General features: G+C 47.9%; 6 protein-coding genes across 6 annotated transcripts; 4 read left to right on the top strand and 2 right to left on the bottom strand.

The window, feature by feature from the left end:
* Positions 1-740: 740 nt before the first annotated feature.
* Positions 741-1076, top strand: N7482_007718 (uncharacterized protein; the record flags this gene model as incomplete). The annotated part of the gene is made up of 2 exons (XM_056689842.1): positions 741-963; positions 1015-1076. The coding sequence occupies 2 exons, from the start codon at positions 741-743 to the stop codon at positions 1074-1076; spliced, it is 285 nt and encodes a 94-aa protein (XP_056542271.1).
* A 1535-nt stretch (positions 1077-2611) lies between these two features.
* N7482_007717 (SEC14 family lipid-binding protein) lies at positions 2612-3386 on the bottom strand (the record flags this gene model as incomplete). Its single annotated transcript, XM_056689841.1, has 2 exons — positions 2612-2983; positions 3045-3386. 2 exons carry the CDS (start codon positions 3384-3386, stop codon positions 2612-2614), a joined length of 714 nt encoding a protein of 237 aa, XP_056542270.1.
* A 36-nt stretch (positions 3387-3422) lies between these two features.
* N7482_007716 (uncharacterized protein) lies at positions 3423-3839 on the bottom strand (the record flags this gene model as incomplete). Its single annotated transcript, XM_056689840.1, has 3 exons — positions 3423-3434; positions 3497-3651; positions 3746-3839. 3 exons carry the CDS (start codon positions 3837-3839, stop codon positions 3423-3425), a joined length of 261 nt encoding a protein of 86 aa, XP_056542269.1.
* Positions 3840-5063: 1224 nt separating this feature from the next.
* N7482_007715 (terpene synthase family protein) lies at positions 5064-6055 on the top strand (the record flags this gene model as incomplete). Its single annotated transcript, XM_056689839.1, has 2 exons — positions 5064-5317; positions 5389-6055. 2 exons carry the CDS (start codon positions 5064-5066, stop codon positions 6053-6055), a joined length of 921 nt encoding a protein of 306 aa, XP_056542268.1.
* A 261-nt stretch (positions 6056-6316) lies between these two features.
* On the top strand, positions 6317-6915 carry N7482_007714 (uncharacterized protein; the record flags this gene model as incomplete). Its single annotated transcript, XM_056689838.1, has 3 exons — positions 6317-6587; positions 6652-6662; positions 6721-6915. The coding sequence occupies 3 exons, from the start codon at positions 6317-6319 to the stop codon at positions 6913-6915; spliced, it is 477 nt and encodes a 158-aa protein (XP_056542267.1).
* Positions 6916-15768: 8853 nt separating this feature from the next.
* Positions 15769-17281, top strand: N7482_007713 (PaaI family thioesterase; the record flags this gene model as incomplete). The annotated part of the gene is made up of 2 exons (XM_056689837.1): positions 15769-16693; positions 16926-17281. 2 exons carry the CDS (start codon positions 15769-15771, stop codon positions 17279-17281), a joined length of 1281 nt encoding a protein of 426 aa, XP_056542266.1.
* Between the last annotated feature and the right edge of the window lie 300 nt (positions 17282-17581).

Below are 17581 nucleotides of genomic sequence, written 5' to 3'. Positions count from 1 at the left end.
GAGCTTTGGCAATATTATGGTAACAAAGTTAAATTGCTTTCACCTCCTCCACTAAGCGGTTCCACATATAACTGAAGCCGAACCACATGCTTAAACCAAGGTGGAAGCAAAGGCCTAATCTCTAGAGGGAGCCAAAGCCAGGTAAAAGGCTAAGACAGAGAAAAAACCTTAAGCTCTGAAGGAAGAGGAAGATATGAAGAAGGTTAAAGTAATGAAGTCTCGTATTCTAGCGGAAGCCGAAGCTAGTCAAGAGGTCGGGGCAACGAGGAAAGCTAAAGCCGAGAATTGTTGAAGCGCGAAACTGTTGTGACACCTCGGCGTCCAGAATGGCCTTGACCGCCCTGGCTCGCGAGACTGTGTCCCTTCAGTTGAGCCTCCCAGCAGACTCGAGATGCTGCTAATCGCGTCCCCCACTTCACACTGCAACTACTGCCGAAGGGCAGTCAAAGCGGCATTCCATGGAGTTTAGTTAATCTTCTTTAATAATCTGCCGAAATAGATGAATTTAGGTGATGATTTTACATTACGTCTCTACCTAACTCCACCTCATCATATACAGGATGGATGATGTCACAATGATGAAAGCGGCTTGGCCCCAATTCGTCGCTATAAGATATCGGCCTTCTAGCGAGCCTATTATATATTTGTGCTAGAAACTCAAGAGTACTTTCAATCCAATTTCACTAATATCTTTATCGTATTGAAGATCCTCATTTGTGAATGTACCGCGAATCTCCAGTATGCCTAAAGCATATTTCGACCGCGATCCTATAACCCTACAAGAGGGAAGCCACGTCGGTGCTCAGATTGGTGGCAAAATGATTGAGCCCGATGGAATGGAATATGTTACCGGAGAAGTTGACCGGGTCATTATTTATCAAACTCCAAATTCCAGTGTTGAGCTCAAGTGCACGCAAGATGTTCATTTTATGCCTGGGGAACAAGTCATCTTACAGCAGCTGGGTAAGCTCTCCAGGATAGACACAACTGAGCAATTATTTACTATTACGACAGATCCTGTTAGTTACGCTGCTATAGGAATGAAAAGTGGAAAGGAAGTTGAGTTTAAGGAGTAAAACAGTTTATGGAGTGCTTAAAAAATTTGCTATTACATATTGTATCATTATTGCTGCGGTCAGAAGTAAGGGAAAATTGGCTCTGGATTAGGAACTTGGTCATTAAAAAGTTGCAAAAAAAATTGAGTACGGCTTTCTGTTATATCCCAGACGCAGCGGCAGACGGGTCATAATTGGCTGAGCTCAAGCCTTTTTCTCTGTCTTATGCCAAAATTCCTTGCCTCTTAAATATATTATTGAGTCGTGTATATCCCCGCTATCCCATCTACGAAGTATTATTGATAGTTTGTGAATAAACCCCAGAATATTCGGACGACCAAAGACGCACGCAATGCCGCCATTGTTATAGAGCATGGATATGTCCCGGCTTGTAGAGGAGCATAATCCGGTCTCTGAATTTCCTCTTCCTTCCTAAGCTTTGCCGATGAAGGCGCGGAGCGACGGGCTTCCAAATACTCGAATTGCAGAGACAACCGCTATCAGTATATCTATTGGCGGCATTGCGAAAATCAAGTTATCATGATGAGCAATGCTCTCGTTAAGGTACTATTTCGTTATCTGTTCACGAAAAAGAGATAGGAAGAGCGCGAGATCGGATGCGAGATTGTTCAAAGAGTCGTCTAAGCCGTCTAAGCCGTCTGTACGGATAAGCGGGAGGGCTAGATTGCCAAGAAAGACGTTAAGGACATCCTCCCCTGTAAGGGCGTAACAGAGTCTTAGGCTAATTTATAGAACGACGCCCGTGGAAGCGACCAGAACAAGTTAGCATCGCCACGCTTTAAACGTTGGTCGTTGGTATCATGGATTACTTTCTATTAATATCTGCCTATATATGAAGGCCGTAAGCTTAGCGTTCTCGCCTAACAAATACCGCAGAGAGCCGGTCAGGAAAGAATTAACAGATCTGCAACATCGAAAGAGAAAGAGGGCTATGACGTGCTCAGATATGCGCACGTGGCAAAAATACGATAGTTATAACCAACTGGTTAGCTAAGTAGGGGTTAATCAACTACAAAAACAAGGATTCTCAAAAGTTGTATAGAAGTTCGATAACCGGGCTCTATATCTCTTTGCATCGGCGATCACCGGTTTAGTCATATGAACAATAGTATATTTCGGTTACACATCTTATGCACGGCATCGTTCCAGAATACTTTGTCGGGGATATCATGTCGGCCCTATCGTTAAACCTAGGAGTAGGTTTTCTGGGGTTTAACCTTAGTCTTCTTTTCTCCGACACTGTGTGCAAGCAAGAGTGACTGAACGGCCAATTTCGAATGTGCCCATCACACCTAAGCAGCACCTCTTAGGAAACCGGAGTGGGAGTCCCCGCCCTACTCTGTATGCTAAGACTCTATCCAATCTAACGTCATTCAGATGCTCTAGAGTGCTCTTTGCGGTTTATTGTGATTATTTTAGACGCTTAGCGAAATATATCCCCTAATAATCGCTGATAGGTCCTCGAGGAGAGCATTATGTGCCGTATCAGTGTCAAACACACTGAAAACCATCGGTTCGGCGCTCGATCTGCCGAATCAGTTTTTAACAGGATCTAAGGTCGCAATCGTTTCAGTTCTCTTAGACCCTGCTTCGCCACCAACAGCGAGTGCCGTTATCCGACCATCCGCTATCTCGATCCACTTGATGGGCCCAGGAGGCAGAGGGCGACTTGGGAGTCTCCAGCTGAAATGCCGCCAGATATTATCATCTAGCTCTGGTAGCATTCCGTGCCTGAAGGAAAAACCACCGCCAAATGCAGTCGGAATGTTGCTATTATCGATGTACTCCTCAAGGGTGGGTAAGACCTCCGGGCTACTGAGCACCACAATCTTCTCTGCCGTATTTGGGTCGACCCACGATTTCAAATATTTCCAGATCGTGGAAAAATACGAGGGAGCATTACACACCTAGTATGGTTGATGTTAATATTCGTACAACACGTACATGCAATGTCAGGTGGCCACCTACAAAGACGCGCTGGATGGTCTCCGGATAACATGTTGATAGCAACCAACTGATTTCTTGGGCAAAGTATCTTAAGCTCCATCCCTGCTTCAATCCCAAGCCGGATGCGTCCACGAGATATATGGAGCTGGTGATTGGTACCAAAGGGTTCGGCCTGTCGGTCATCATAGAGCAGAGGGGTAACACCAGACGATTCAAACTGTCGTGGAAGACCGAGGCAAGCTGCAACATATCGGGCTCTGGCGGTCGGTTTGCCTTGGTCTGTGAATTTGACCAAGTGGCGGTATGGCATGTCTTTTCCCAGCACGCTAGGTTTCTTTTATCAAGACAAGAAAGATTAAACATGCATATCGGTAAGCCTCTTTTGTCTGTACGACCCGTTCAATGTGGGTGCTGTATCGCCAAATTAGTATAGTATTCTGACTTGAAATCGAATATGGAAAGCGAAAATTCACAAATTGGCGAGCTTGCTCAAAATCAGTAATCTCAACCATGTCATAAAGCTTGACGATATGCTTCTCTCGGCGAAACTGTGATGCTTCTTGGAATTGCTTAAGGGCAGCATCGGGATCGAATCGACGGGCGGTTAAAAACCGTCTGTGGATGTGAGCTCCAAACAGACCAAAGCAAGAAACAAAAGGTCAGCATAACAGCAACATGCAAGAGAGTGGGCGGGTCTGATACCCCGTTGGATAGATCGCCACTTTCGAGGCCCTCGGGCCGCGTCAAAAGATCTCGTTCAGCGCATAATTGCATAACCGTCGTAAGCGACTCATCGCATTCGGGAGGAGCCGCCATGTCCGCTGACTACTGGTGATTGTGCAGGATTATATAAGAATGGAATCCCGGGGGCGAGCCCGGGTCTTCCAGCTTTTATGACCCCGGGGAAGAGATAAGAGAGTCTCTTTTTCGAGATCAGGTTATTTTGAAGTACAGATCTGGCTGAACAGGAATTTGCGTGAATATCAAAATATGCGACATGACGCATCTATACAGATCGGGTGGTGTCAGATATGCGGACGGATGGCAATGAATGGCAACGAAGCTCGTTGTTGTTCTACGAATCTCTAGGGACTTTAAGTTTCGATTGAGATAGCTCCTAGCCAATTATGCTACCATTGGGGAACCTGGAACCTGGAACGAACCGGTTCGTGCTCCCCCCATGCCGAATTGAACAAGATCCACTCTCCTACTCCCGTCTGAGCTCGACGGCAGCTCCATAACTATTCGAGTTCTCATCTTACGACCAAAAATTCGCCCCGTGTGACATAGATCTGATGTCACATGCATCGGCTCGTCCTCTACCATCTTGTGGAAAAGGCCTGTAGCTATGGCACGGCATTATGATGTGCCACCGTGTGCCCCATCCGACCCACCGCGCACGAACCCGAAGGGAATGATAAACATCGCTTACCGCCAAATGAAGTCATCTCGGACCCATGGTTGCACGAATGTGTCAACAACATATATCATGCGCGCGGGTTGTAGACATAGGACAGCCTCTGAGCATCCTCCGAGGAAGTCCACCATTTTCCATATGGCTAGCCACTGAGTTTCGAAGCAATGGATTACCACAACACTCAATCAGAACCAGACGACACATCTTACCGAGTGAGACGACAGGAGTCCAACATAGATGGGCTCTGCCCTAACTACACACTCCGCCGCCATAAGCATGAGGAGAACGCGAACGAAGGATCCTTTTGCTGTCGCGATGACTGGAGGAAATACATTGGCCCAATTGAGCGGTGGGGTTGTTGCAATCCCCTCGACGGGAATTTTGCATCGGTAGTTCTACCACGGTGCAAGCCTGAGAGGCTAGCACTCGTCTCGGATATTTTTGAATGTAAGTGATTTGCGCCAAGCTTTGGTATGTGCGAACTTGAGAACACGAAAGCTGACATGCATGTCCATTTTCTCAGATGCTTTTTTGTACGACAATGTACTTGAATCTGTATCAAAGGTGTCGGTAAGCATCAGTGCACTTAATCTCGGCAAGGTCAGTAACAGATGCTAATGCCGATGAAGTTGGATAAAGGAAACGATAATATTGTCTTGAATGAAACCGAGTACCGCACTGTACGATCAACGACTGGAACGAAACAAATACAGTCTAAGATGCTGCTGGAGCTTCTGGCAATTGACAAGCCTTGTGCTGAAGTGGTGATCGCAGCCTGGAAGGAAATGGTTGCGACGACCGCCTCTCGCGACAAATCCTGCATCTTCGACAATATTGAAGATTATGTCGATTATCGAATCATTGACACGGGTGCTCCGTGAGTTTTTAACCGTCCATACGAGCGCCTAGAGGCCAAAAAATTATTTCAGGATTTTGACCTATTTCTAGTTTTGTCGATGCCGTGATGCGTTTCGGCATGGGCATCCTCTTGGCCAAGGAAGAAGAAGAACGTGTTGCCCCGATCGTTAAACCATGCTTTGCGGCTCTTGGGCTGGCTAATGAGTACTATTCCTTCGACATCGAGTGGAAAGAGTTCCAACAACCAGATAAGACATACGAAGCCGGCACTATGACAAATGCTGTGTGGCTATACATGAAGTGGGAAAACATTTCCATTGCCGAGGCGAAGGAGAAAGTTCGACAGGTAGTGCGTGGCTATGAAGTAGAATTCCAGCAACGAATGGATAGTTTTATCGCGGACAAAGAACAATGCCCTCGGAAGTTATGTGAGTACTTGAGAACGTTGGCCTTTCAATTCCCAGGGAATATTGCTTGGAGCCTCCGGTGCCCTCGATACCATCCCGAGCTCTGTGCTGAGGGAGAAGCCCTATTGCAAAGCGGCACCGATGATAAGAAGGATACGTCAAATGAACAGGACCGAAGGGGCTCAGTCGCAATCTCGGAGCATTCTGCTCAAGAACATACAGATTCCGAGAGCAGTTTGTCGTCTACGGGGACCCCCAAATCCAGCCCGTCAAGCAGATCTTCAGTGACATCATTGGAAGATTTCACTAATGACTTCAAACCCCCAAAACACAGTACATTTGGGTACTGAGGTCTATTCTCCTGTTCTCTCAAATAATCAAATTCCCACCTTGCGCTGACGTTGCGGATTCTTCCAGCTTCTACTTGCTCCCTTCGAATATATCAATTCTCTTCCCTCAAAGGGTGTTCGTGAAGCTCTTATTGACGGATTGAATGTCTGGCTGGGTCTTCCCAGTCGTACAGTCAAGACAGTAAAATCGATAGCGCAGAAGCTACACAGCTCGTCTCTTATGTAAGATGGAGTTGATCTCGAAATATTACACAGTTGTTGATGGTCATAGGCTGGATGATATCGAAGATTCCCCTTCGGCGGGACAACCCTGCTACTCACACAGTTTTTGGTCCTGCGTTGACTATCAATTTTGCGAACTACATGCTCATAGACGTCATAGACGAGGCCCGCAACCTCGATGACCCTCAGTGCATGACTATACTTGTTGATGAACTTCGAAACTTGTTCATTGGCCAAAGCTTTGGCTTACACTGGACGCGGCAAGGCGAATGTCCCTCGGAAGAGGAATACCTAGGGATGGTTACCCAAAGTATGTTCCATCCAAATTTTGTACAAGGATCCCACAGGATTGGATGCTAACATTCTGCGTCTAGAGAGGGGGGGGGTCTGTTCAGATTGATTGCACGATTAATGTTACAGAGTGCGTCTTCGCTCCACGATAGGTATTTGTTCTACATATTTCCCTGGAATTCTTAGCCATGAGACTGAAAATACTGCTTAGAGCAATCTCTGCAGATTTTATGTCTTTGATCGGAAGATACTTCCAAATTCGCGATGACTACATGAATTTGATGGATACTAAGGTAGGTACGAGTGCTAGTTTTGCCGAGACTCCGATGTGTTTTGACATTGATTGATTGATTGATTGATTGATTATTGCCTTATACTCGATTACAGCTCCCTTCTGGGGCTCTTTCCGAGTTGCCAGCGGCTACGAGGCCGGTGAACCATGGGGGAGATGCCTATATGTACAAATTTCCCTCTGTTTGGCCAGTTCGTTATTTCCCTCCCTACTTCTTCGTTTGGTCCCTGCACTTCTTTCCTCTTCGCTGTGACTCTCGCGCCCTTTCCTCTTCTGTCTTCTCGCGTGCGGCTTGCTTGTGCGGCTTGTTTGTGCGGCTTGTGGTGCGGCGTAGCGTGCGGTTCTGAGGTGGGGCTTTTTACGTGCCTTTCGAGGTGTGCTTCTGTAAGTGTTCAATATCTTTTCTTGGGTCTAACGTTTGTTCTTGTGTGTCTAGCGCCCCTTGTGTATCTATCTCCCGTTATTGTCCTCGTTTGTATGTCCCCTGGTATCTCTGTCCCTTAGTTCGGTAGTGCTCCCGTAGTGCGTACTGACGGTTGTGTCTTGTAAGGTAAGGTTCCCTATAGGATATTGAATTCTAGTGGATTGAGAGATAGGAGTGCGGTAAATCGGAGATAGTCGCGTGTTACACTCGTAATCCCTATATAAAGCCTTCCTATATAGTTAATCCGGCGTCCTTATGTAGGCTTATCTGCCGTCGATCTAGAGAGAAGTACCTTAGTGTCCTGCGGTGGTTAGTCGTCCGAGTCCGAGTCCTGGTCTAAGCTTCCGATGTCCGGCGGTAGAATTAGGTAGGTAAGTCGGCCTGTCGCTAGTAGGAAACTAGCAGTTTCCTTAACGTATTTTACGTCGTTTAGGGCCTGTTCTATTAATAAGGGGGGTCCGTGAGGCTAGGTAGTCCGTCGAAGATTACCGTACGCTAGGTAGAAGAGGATAATATAGTAGGCTGTTTCGTTATCCTCGTATCCGGGGTAGGTAGCTGTGTCTGCTCTGCCGATGTGGTAGAGCGAGGTATTTAGCCCGATGTAGCCGGTATACGCCTAGACGATCGCGGCCCGCTCTGCCGCCGATAGCCCGTAAAAGAGCTTAAGACATGATTTTAAGAGTTAGGGTATGATTTTCTTTAAGGCTTAGCCCGAAACGCCCGTAGGAGGGTTACTCTAGTCGTCCTCCTATTGTTGCTTGATTGTACTGTGAATCTAGGTATTAACGGATGATTAGAGAGTCTTTAGCGTGATTCCCGGAGGGGGCGGGGCGCGAGGCCCGAGGTAGTCCTTTTTCTCTGTGCGCTATCCGGTTACTTACTTAGCTAGTTAGTCCGTATGTTCGTTACTAGGTACCTCCGAGTGTGCTAGTATCTAGTAGAAGGACGTACGCTAGCCTTTTATCGTACGCTCGTTAAGTAGGCGTATAGCTTCTGTGATGATATATTGTCCCGACCCCTACTAGGGGTTTTTTATAACCTAAAGGGCGGACTAGTTATCTAAGTAAATTACGATATCTCGATAGAATCCCTCGTTAGACGTAGCGATGTAGAGCGCTAGGAGGATCCCGGTTATTTCTGCCGTATATATATTCCTCGTAGACTTAGGCCCTAGAAAGGCTATCTCCTCCGCGAACGGTGACTTATAGTACGCTGAGGCGCCTACCTCGTCGTGGTGTGCCGATCCGTCTGTATATAGGCGAGGGACGTCTAGGAAGACTGTATAGTTAATATCGTGTATAAATAACGCCTCGGCTTTAGTTTCCGTAATATCTACCGGGGGGGCTGCTACTACGGGGGTACTACGAAGGGGAGGCGGTATTCTAAGTCGTCTATCTCGTAATCCGCTCGAAGTGAGAGTTCTTCCTCGGCGTGCTCTATCGGTAACTAGTATAGCGGCTTCCTGTAGTACGTTCGTCTGTTTCGGATAGCGGCGTAGGCGGGAGAAGTGCCGAGGCGGGAGAGTGTTTTGTAGCGGTTTTCTTTAAGCCTAAGCGCTATCGGTTGGAGGTAGAGCTACGCGTTAAGGGCGTCCCCGCTGACCGTTCGGAAGGCCCCCGAGATACCTAGGCCTGCTCGTCTTTAGATGGCGTTAAGTAGGCGGACCTACTTATTATAGCGGGCTTTCTAGCCTTATATCCGCGGAAGGTGCTAGACCGAGGATGGATATATAGCCCTAGGGGCGATGTATGCGTTATAAATCATCCGTTTCTATTTGATGTTAAGGCCCTATTTCGATTTGCCGAGGGCTGCTACCGTTTATAGTCCTTTAGAGTACTTTTTATCGATTTCTTTAAGATGATCCTCGAAGAAGAGGTAGGAATTAAGTTTAACCCCTAGGAGCTTTGCCGATTTGCGAGGTTTAACGATTCGTCCGTTACCGAGGTCGACTGGGCGGGTGTTTAGGGCGGTCTCCGCCTCTGTTGCCTACCGTCGTCGTCGTCCGACGTTCGGGTAGGGGTACGGGTAATAGAAGTGTACTAGGGCGAATTTTAAGGGGGAGAAAACCGAGGCGTGTGTCGACGCCTACTTGTCGTATTCCTTGAAAGCTAGGGTAATAGTTCTGCAGTTTTGGCTCTCTAATTTTCCCGTGATAAGTATATACGTATCGTCGATATATCCGAAGTTACTAGAGTGCCGTTTTTCGCCTATTATATCTGTATTATAGAATAGATAGAGGATTAGGGAAATTAGGGACCCTTAGGGGATGCTAGTGTGTACTCTAGTACGGGTACGGGAGTATTCCGGTAGCTTAAGTGTTATATATCTTTCCGATAGGAATAACTCGACCTAGGCGATGATTAAGGGCGGTATCCGACGCTTCTTTAGGTTATATAGTAGGCGCTGGTAGGAGACGTTATCGAATACGCCTAATATATCGAGGAAAAGGATCGATGCTACCTTCTTCGACTTCTAGGCGTTTCGTATCGCCTCTGTAACCGCGTAAAGGGCGGTATCGTAACCCTATCCCTTCCGTCCGCCGAAGTAATTCCTCGGGAGTAGCTAGTGTTTCTCCGCGAGGTAGCTAAGTCGTAAGGCGATTACGCCCTCGAGGGCTTTCCTAAGTGTATTAAGGAGCGCTATAGGCCGGTACGACTTAGGTTCCGAGTAGTCGTCCTTCCCTAGCTTCCGGAGAGCGATGGTGTAGGCCTCTCGGAAGTGTATAGGGCAGTATCCTAGTTAGAGGTATTAGTTAAATACTTTGGTAAGGGCGGGCGTAAGGACGTCCGCCGCTACTTATAGGACTCGATTCGGAATTATGTTAGGGCTAGGTGCCCGGTCTGCCTTTAGTCTCCGTATAGCGTTCGCGATTTCTAAGGGGTTGATCGGTAGTATATCTACGGGCGGTAGGTACCTTCTGTTAATGTTGCTAAGGTCTGCCGGTAGCGGGGTAGGGAAGAATGCTATTACTAGGAGTTCTGCTTTCTCTTTTGGCCTAAACCGAAGCTGCTCGTCCGGCCCCTTAAGAGGGGGGTGTACGCTTGGAAGGGCGTCCGATCCTTCGCCTATTTCGAGAGGTTCTAGATTTATTTTATACTTCCCGATTCCGCCGCTTCGGTGATCTTTTATTGATGGGCTTAGTTCCGGAACCTCTTAATCTTTTTGCGGCTGATTCGTTTTGCTCGGACGTATTTCGCTTTTAATATTACTAGTGCCTCCTCCTAGTATAGCTCCTGATGCCGGGTTATATCCCTATACGCCCGTTTTACCTTCTTCTGTAGTTCTCGGTACTCCTAGGTAAAGCCGGGCCTTAAGAGGTCCGTAGGCCGGAGCTACGGCGTGCTTGCCTCGATAGAGGTATAAAGGGCGTCTACTATTCCGGTAACGGCTCTATCGATGTCGGACGGATAGATAAGGGGAAGTTAATCGGTAGCGGCGAGGAGGGGGGCGAGGGTCGTATTAAGCTTGTCCGAGTCTATTTTTGTCTAGTTTCGTAGCTAGGGGCGACTTTTTAGTATAAGGCGTATATTGAATTCCGATTTAATAGGGAGGTAGTCGGAGAGCCCTGAGATATAAGCTACCCGTATATACCGTAGCTGAGATTATAGGTACTAGGATAAGAGGTAGAGATCGAGTGTCGTACCGAGGGAGGTTGGTTAGGAATGTAGCGCCGGCCTCGTGACTAGACTGTATAGTGTAAGGACCTTAAGGGGGGTGTTTTCGATTAGTATTTTAAAGTCCTCCGCCCTTGCCCTGTTTAACGCCTGGACTAGGCCCGGAGAGCTCTATAGCGGGTCCTAGATATTGAAATCGCCTACGATGATGTGGTGGTTGTCCCCCGGAATGTTATCTGCCTTCCGTAGTGCCGCTCGGAGGTCCTGTACGCTGTGATTTTCGGCAGATTCCGGGGGGTTATATATATTGTGAATAAAGAAATTATACCTTTAGGAGGTGACGTAGGTTAAGAGTAAGTGCTAGCTATAGTAGACGAGCTGTGTGTTTAGGCCTTTACGGACGTAAGTGTAGACCTTGGGTTTGTTCGGTAGGGGAACCGATGGCTAAAAGAGGTCGAAGTGGTCTCTGGTTTCCCCGGGGAAGTGTGTAGTGTTTTCGGTGTTAGTGTACTGGTATACCTACGGCTCTTGTATTGCTAGAATAGTGTATTCTAGGATCTTCTTATCTTGAAGGAGCGGGGCTATGTAGTGGTCTAGGGAGTTTTCTACGTTATATTATAGGATTCTTAGCGATATGGGATTTGGACTATCTGTAGTCGGGATAGACGTCCTTTCTGGCTAGCTAGGCGGTGGTTAGCTGGGCTGTGGCTGGTGGGTTCTCTGTGATAGCGGGGTCCTCTGGCCTTTCCCTTTACGTAGTATTCTCGAATTCGGTTATTATCCGCTCCTTTTTAGCCTAGTCTTCTAGCTTGCTGAACGGTACCCGGTTAGCGTAGAGTCCCTTTTTAGCTATGAGATAGGCGTGCCTAGTTAAGCGTTGCTTAGACTATTTGTACCGGTTCTTAGGGCGGGAAGTTAGTAGGTAGAGTAGTGGTATGCGGTAGCCGGATGACTTACGTTTCTTCCTTAGTAGTATCGCCGGTATCCTACTAGAAGGTTGCTCGCTTAGGGTGGCGTTCTCTTAGTCGGTCCCTTATATATTGCTACTTTAGTCGCTAAACTATACTAAGCGGCGGTGTTTACGAGGAGTACTAAACGGTAAGGGTTAGGGAGGGACGTCTGAGTCTGATGCGGCCGACTATATGCCTTCTAATAGGCTATATAGACTGTCCGATAGTTCTATCTCTGTATCGGTACCTAATCTTTCGGGACCTAATATCCCGTCTGATTCTGAGCTAGGTTCTGAGCTAGCGGTCGACGACGTTTCCGGCGATATTAATATAATCTCTAGAGGGGTTTATAGGACTCGGATACCTACTTGTGTTCTCGTACGGGAGCTGCTTCGGGTAGCTACCTTACGGATGCCGGGTATAAGAGGCGTAGGAGTCGTAGGCGGGTAGATAGTGACTGTTACTGCGTCCTTCTTAGGCCGGCCTAGGCGTCCTCTTTTATAAGGGGCGTCCGAGCTCGACGGTACGGAGGTGTTCTCTGTCTATTACGCTTCGTCGGACTATATCGGGATAGATATCGCTAGTGTAGGCGCTAGGTTAGCTGGTTCCTAGGGTTCCTAGGGTCCTAGCTACGCTAGTAGTTCCGGGAAAAACGCTGGTTTATTCCTGACTGCCTCTGTAGCCTTCCTAGACGCTTCGGTCTATACCGGGTAGGATTTATCTGTAGAGGCGTAGGGACCCTTATAGTTAGTATAGTATCTTCTCTCTAGATCTTCTTTAGACGGACAGTTAGCTTAGATATAGTTATCTATATAGAGGGAGCAGCGGATTAGGGAGCGGTATCTACACTAGATATATCTATAAATTTAACAGCGGTAGTACTAGGTAGGTATACCCTATAGGTCGTAGAGTTCCGTACAGTACGGCGATATTTATAGGATGAGCGGTTCCTGTAGTATTTTATTTACGTCCTTCGTACGGTAGAAACTAATAACTAGAGAGCCTTTAGGCCTCTAGCTACGTAGTACGCTACGCCCGCTAGTCTAGTAGATATGTAGAATCTTCGACCCTAGGATCTTAGAGCTATTATCTTAGAGAATAATCTCCCGTACTTCGCCAGACTCGATAATCCGCCGAGGGAACATCGTCCGTAGAACGCCGTATACTAGGATCGAGTATATACTAGGGACGACCCGTACGTATGTCCTAAAGGGCAGGCTTAGAAGCTAGGCGTCGTATATTTTAACTAAGAACTCGGTGTCTCTTACCTTACGAGTGAAGATCTAAAGATCTCCGCTCCTAAGCTTACGTATAGTATTAATAATAGCCGTGCCTTCCCCGTAGACCCGATCGATCACCCTTTAGATATTACGTACGGTGTATACGGGGCTAAGATCTCTGTATAGTACGGTGACACCGTCCTATCGGATTAACAGCGTAAGATTCTTCTAGTCCGGTATGTCTGTCGGCGGGGATATACTTAACGTTAAGGGTATAGATTACGTAGGTCGCGAGGGTTCCGCCTGCGTCGGGTGCGTCGCCTAGGTTTGGGGTATACTAGTAGGACCCCGAAGCTGCGGTAACTACCTATAAGCTTCGACGATCTAGTCTAAGGTAGATACGTCGTGCTACTTATAGGATACTAAGGATTCCTATAGTACTCGGGCTATAACCTTATCTACTATAGCGTATAATTCTTTTACCTAGGCGGCGCTAGCCCGTCGCGAGACGTAGTCCTCGGCGTATTTAGACGTTTTCCGACAGTGTTCGCGAAGAAGGTAGAGACTTTCAATAATAGGGTAGTTAAGAATAGCCGGGAGGGCCGGCTATTACGGCTAAGAGATTATTACGGAGACTTACTTAGGTAGGTACTTAGTGATTTCGAACCTCTAGCTAGGTATTAGTAAGGGAGGATCTCGGGAGGGAGTGTATCTAGGGGTACGGTCGGGAGTATCCGGGTACCTACTGCCTCCGGGGGCCCTACTAAGGGTTTAGCTAAGCGGGGTGATAGTACGTAGGGGGGGGAGTGTAATTTACCGTAGACGTGATAGTAATAGGATAAAAGGAAAAGTCGATATTAGATAGAAGCTAAGCTGATAAAAAATCCGTTTATACTAGCTTGCTTCTCTAGATATATATCCTTATACTAGGATATCACTTTTACGTATATAGCCCCTGACTCCTAGGCGTCGGTCTCGCTTAGCTAAGTGCCCGTAAGGCTATAAATCCCGTAGTAGTAGGGCTAAAGGCTAGTTAGTAAGGCGGCTAGTAGGGCCGCTGCGGAACTATACGTCTGACGTATGTGAATTTACTAGTTGATATATCGGATATTAATTTAGCGGAATGAAGTGTATAATCTTAGGCGCCGTCTGCCCCTAGGAATTTTAGGGGTCTAGCGGATGCCCCTAGGTTGTTCGAGCGTAGGTCGTTCTGCTTTCTCCCTTAGTATATATTTTACTAGCGGAAGTGCGGCGGCTCCCGTCTTCGGAAGAGAAGTTCTCCGCGTAGGAAGATAGGAGGTAGCCGACGGCGGCAGAGGATAAGATGATAAGTTCTCTGCGTAGGAAGATGGGAGGTGGCCGACGGCGGCAGAGGATAAGATGACAAGTTCTCTGCGTAGGAAGATGGGAGGTGGCCGACGGCGGCAGAGGATAAGATGACAAGTTCTCCGCGTAGGAAGATGGGAGGTGGCCCCGGCAAAATTCATCTAACTCCCTGCGCTACACCTCGATACCGGCATTGACCCTGTCAGGCCAGTATCATGGTGGTGCGCGCGCAAAAGGGTGTTGGGCCTGTCCCGTCAGCCCGCACATGTGTTTTGACATGAAATCAGTACACGAGCGATAAAGGATTCTGTGAGGATCTGGATGAGGGGAAATTTTCTTTCCCAATCATTCATGCCTGGAACTCCCATCCACCTGACCTTATACTGCGCGGCATACTATAGGACAGGAGGGCATCCGGGTTGTTGTCCGTCCCCCAGAAGTAGACAATCTTGGATTGTTTGGACCGCGCGGGTAGTATGGGTTACACTATGTAGACTCTGAAGAGCCTAGTGTCAGATATTTACAACGGTCTAGACAGCCTTGAAAAACGAAATGGCTGCGAGAACTGGGTGATGAGGCTGTTGATTCACAGGCTGATGGTGCATTAATACTGAGGAGCCTATTTCGAGCCTTTCTTTACACCGGAGCCTAAATTGCTACTTCAAGAAGCGATTCGATTGTTTTGTTTAGGCTTTCAATGATTTCATGAGAATTCTATATGATGAGGCATTGTGTCATCAGAAAATCCTAGTCTAGGACTAGCTTGGGCTAATCGCAATATCCCTCCTTTGTGTGCCTGAAATGTATCTTACCTCACGCGGGCCACGTCCCGCAGCATTGGCCCTGCACATGCAGGCGTTCCCACAGCTCTTCAAACCCCACACAATCGGCCCCTCGGGCCGTATCCATCTTGGTCAGCCAGGGTTGGTCACCACCCACCGACTAGAGAGCTTCTATGGATCTCTGTCAACCCTTTTCAACGGTGAAGGAGACCATGAAAATTTTGGTGGGAACCTCAAACCGTAAAAGGAACCTTGGGTATTGCAGATCTCTGCTCCACATTTATCTGAACCCGAACATCTTGATCATACCCCGCCCTTCGGCCCTCGGTGCGACGGAATCCCGGCAGTTGAATGCATCAAAGCACTTTTCAAAAAGTTTGGTTGTTCTATACAGTTCAAGAACCTCCGCGCTAATCTCATTGCATTTGGAATCGCCAGGCCTCCTGTACCCAAGGGTCATCGACGTCCATCTTCTACCATGCCGCTTAGACTCGATATTCCGTGCATCTTAGGATCGCACCTCGCTTTGAAGTTAAAATATTCAGGTTCAAGCGCCCTGAAAGGTGTCGTGCTATGCCAGCAATTCGGACAGATGAGAGCACTCCACCCATTCTCATTGGTTACGGAAGTCTCCGATAAGAAGTTCTCGACAAGCTGGCAGCCTAGCCGGCGAAGCGGATACAGCAAAGTAGCATCTACTGTATCTCAATCTTCAGTCACGAGTCATCCCTCCCCCGTTGCTCAGACAGCCCCGCCAGTTGAGGACAAAATCGGATCCTCACGAAAGGGCCAGCCCCAATCCCAAGCTGATGACATGATATCTGCACTGCCGTTGATTCGACATCTTCGCCTGGATGGAAAAGTCTCCCAAACATCTGAGGAATCGCCGATCTACAAGGAAGTCCGCCCATATCGAACTCTGCATCCCGCTGCACGACCCAGTCACCTCGTGGCAGGATCCTTATTTACCGCAGAAAAGCTTCCTTCCGACCCATATTTCTTCATTCCATCGTTGCAGGGCACTCAGCAGAAAAGTCTGCAAGATCGCCGGGTGATTGCAACATGCTATGTGGGGCCATACCTTTGTGGTCACGCCGGCTACGTACATGGTGGCCTCCCCTTCCTGTTATTTGATGATGTATTTGCCTGCTGTGCCGGGATGCTCTTCGAAAGCGGAGTGGCAATGACAGCAAAGATGAACATTGACTTTCTAAAACCCGCAATTCCCAATCGAGTCTATGTGTATCGGGCGGAGATTACTAAAACTGAAGGACGAAAAGCATGGGTTAGGGGGCAAATGCGCTGTATCAATGCTTTTACTGTTGATGAGATGAGGGCTCGACAGATGCCTATGAGTGATGCGCTGAGCACAGAGGAGAAAGAGTCTGTCTTAGTCGCCGAAGCTGCTGCTTTGTTTGTCGAGCCTAGATTTGGAAAGGCAAGCTCCCATACCACTTTGCTGACCTTGGCGGATATGGCTGATCTTGATTTTAGTCGATGGGATCTCTTTTTTCTTGGTAGAATGGAAATTTTTGAATGTTTGGCTTCTTATATAGATGTTCGAAGTATAGCTCAAAGTGGGGATTGCAATTAGGGTTAGTACAGGTTGGTTTAGTAGTCTTGCCACATCCGAGTCCATTCCCCGGGCATCGGCACCGTAATTATATTTGTGCCGGACAAAACACCATAATGGTGTAAGTATTAATATTACACTAAACTGTCTTCCAATGCCACACTTGGCTACTCTAGTGGTCGTCAACGCCATTTGTGAGGTTAGGATTGTTGGGTTCCAGGCTTGCCGACCAATCGCCTGCCGCCTGCACCGCAAATCCATCATCTTCCCCCCCACTTCTTCTCCATCTCCTGGTCGTAGCGGCGCCAATTGGGGCACAGATCCATCGTCATCCTCCTCCCATCCTTCTCCATCGCTGTCTGGTAGCGGTACCAGTTGGGCCGCCCGCACCTCAGATCCAACGTCATCCTCCTCCCCTTCTTCTCCATCTCTTGGTCGTAGCGGCGCCAATTGTGCATCCAAAAGCCTTGCGAACCCGGGCAAAAGGGTGTCATCTATGACGTTCCTTAGGACTACACCAAGCGGTGTTTGATCGGTTTGGGTGGAGGTATCTACCCCGGTCTCTATGGGGATGGTTTGGGTTGCTGCATCCCTGCTCGTGGGTTCTCCCCCGGTCTCGATAATTGGGGTTTGTGTGGCCGCATCCCTTCTGGGTGGTTCTACCACACCAATTCTGCGCATTCATATCGTTAATTACGGTCCTCATTCCAATCGGAGCGGTCTTACGCGAAGACAGCCAAAAAAAAATCAACCCCAAACAAAGCAATTCCAGCCGTTCGATCCGTTCAATGAGCGGGCCGTCGAGGAATAGGGAAATTATGAAGGCCCAGGG

The sequence above is a fragment of the Penicillium canariense genome (assembly GCF_028826845.1).
Source record: "Penicillium canariense strain IBT 26290 chromosome Unknown utg000004l_segment0_segment0, whole genome shotgun sequence".
NCBI classification, from domain to species: domain Eukaryota; kingdom Fungi; phylum Ascomycota; class Eurotiomycetes; order Eurotiales; family Aspergillaceae; genus Penicillium; species Penicillium canariense.
Note: the sequence above shows the minus strand (reverse complement) of the source record. Positions and strands in the feature narration are given on the sequence as shown.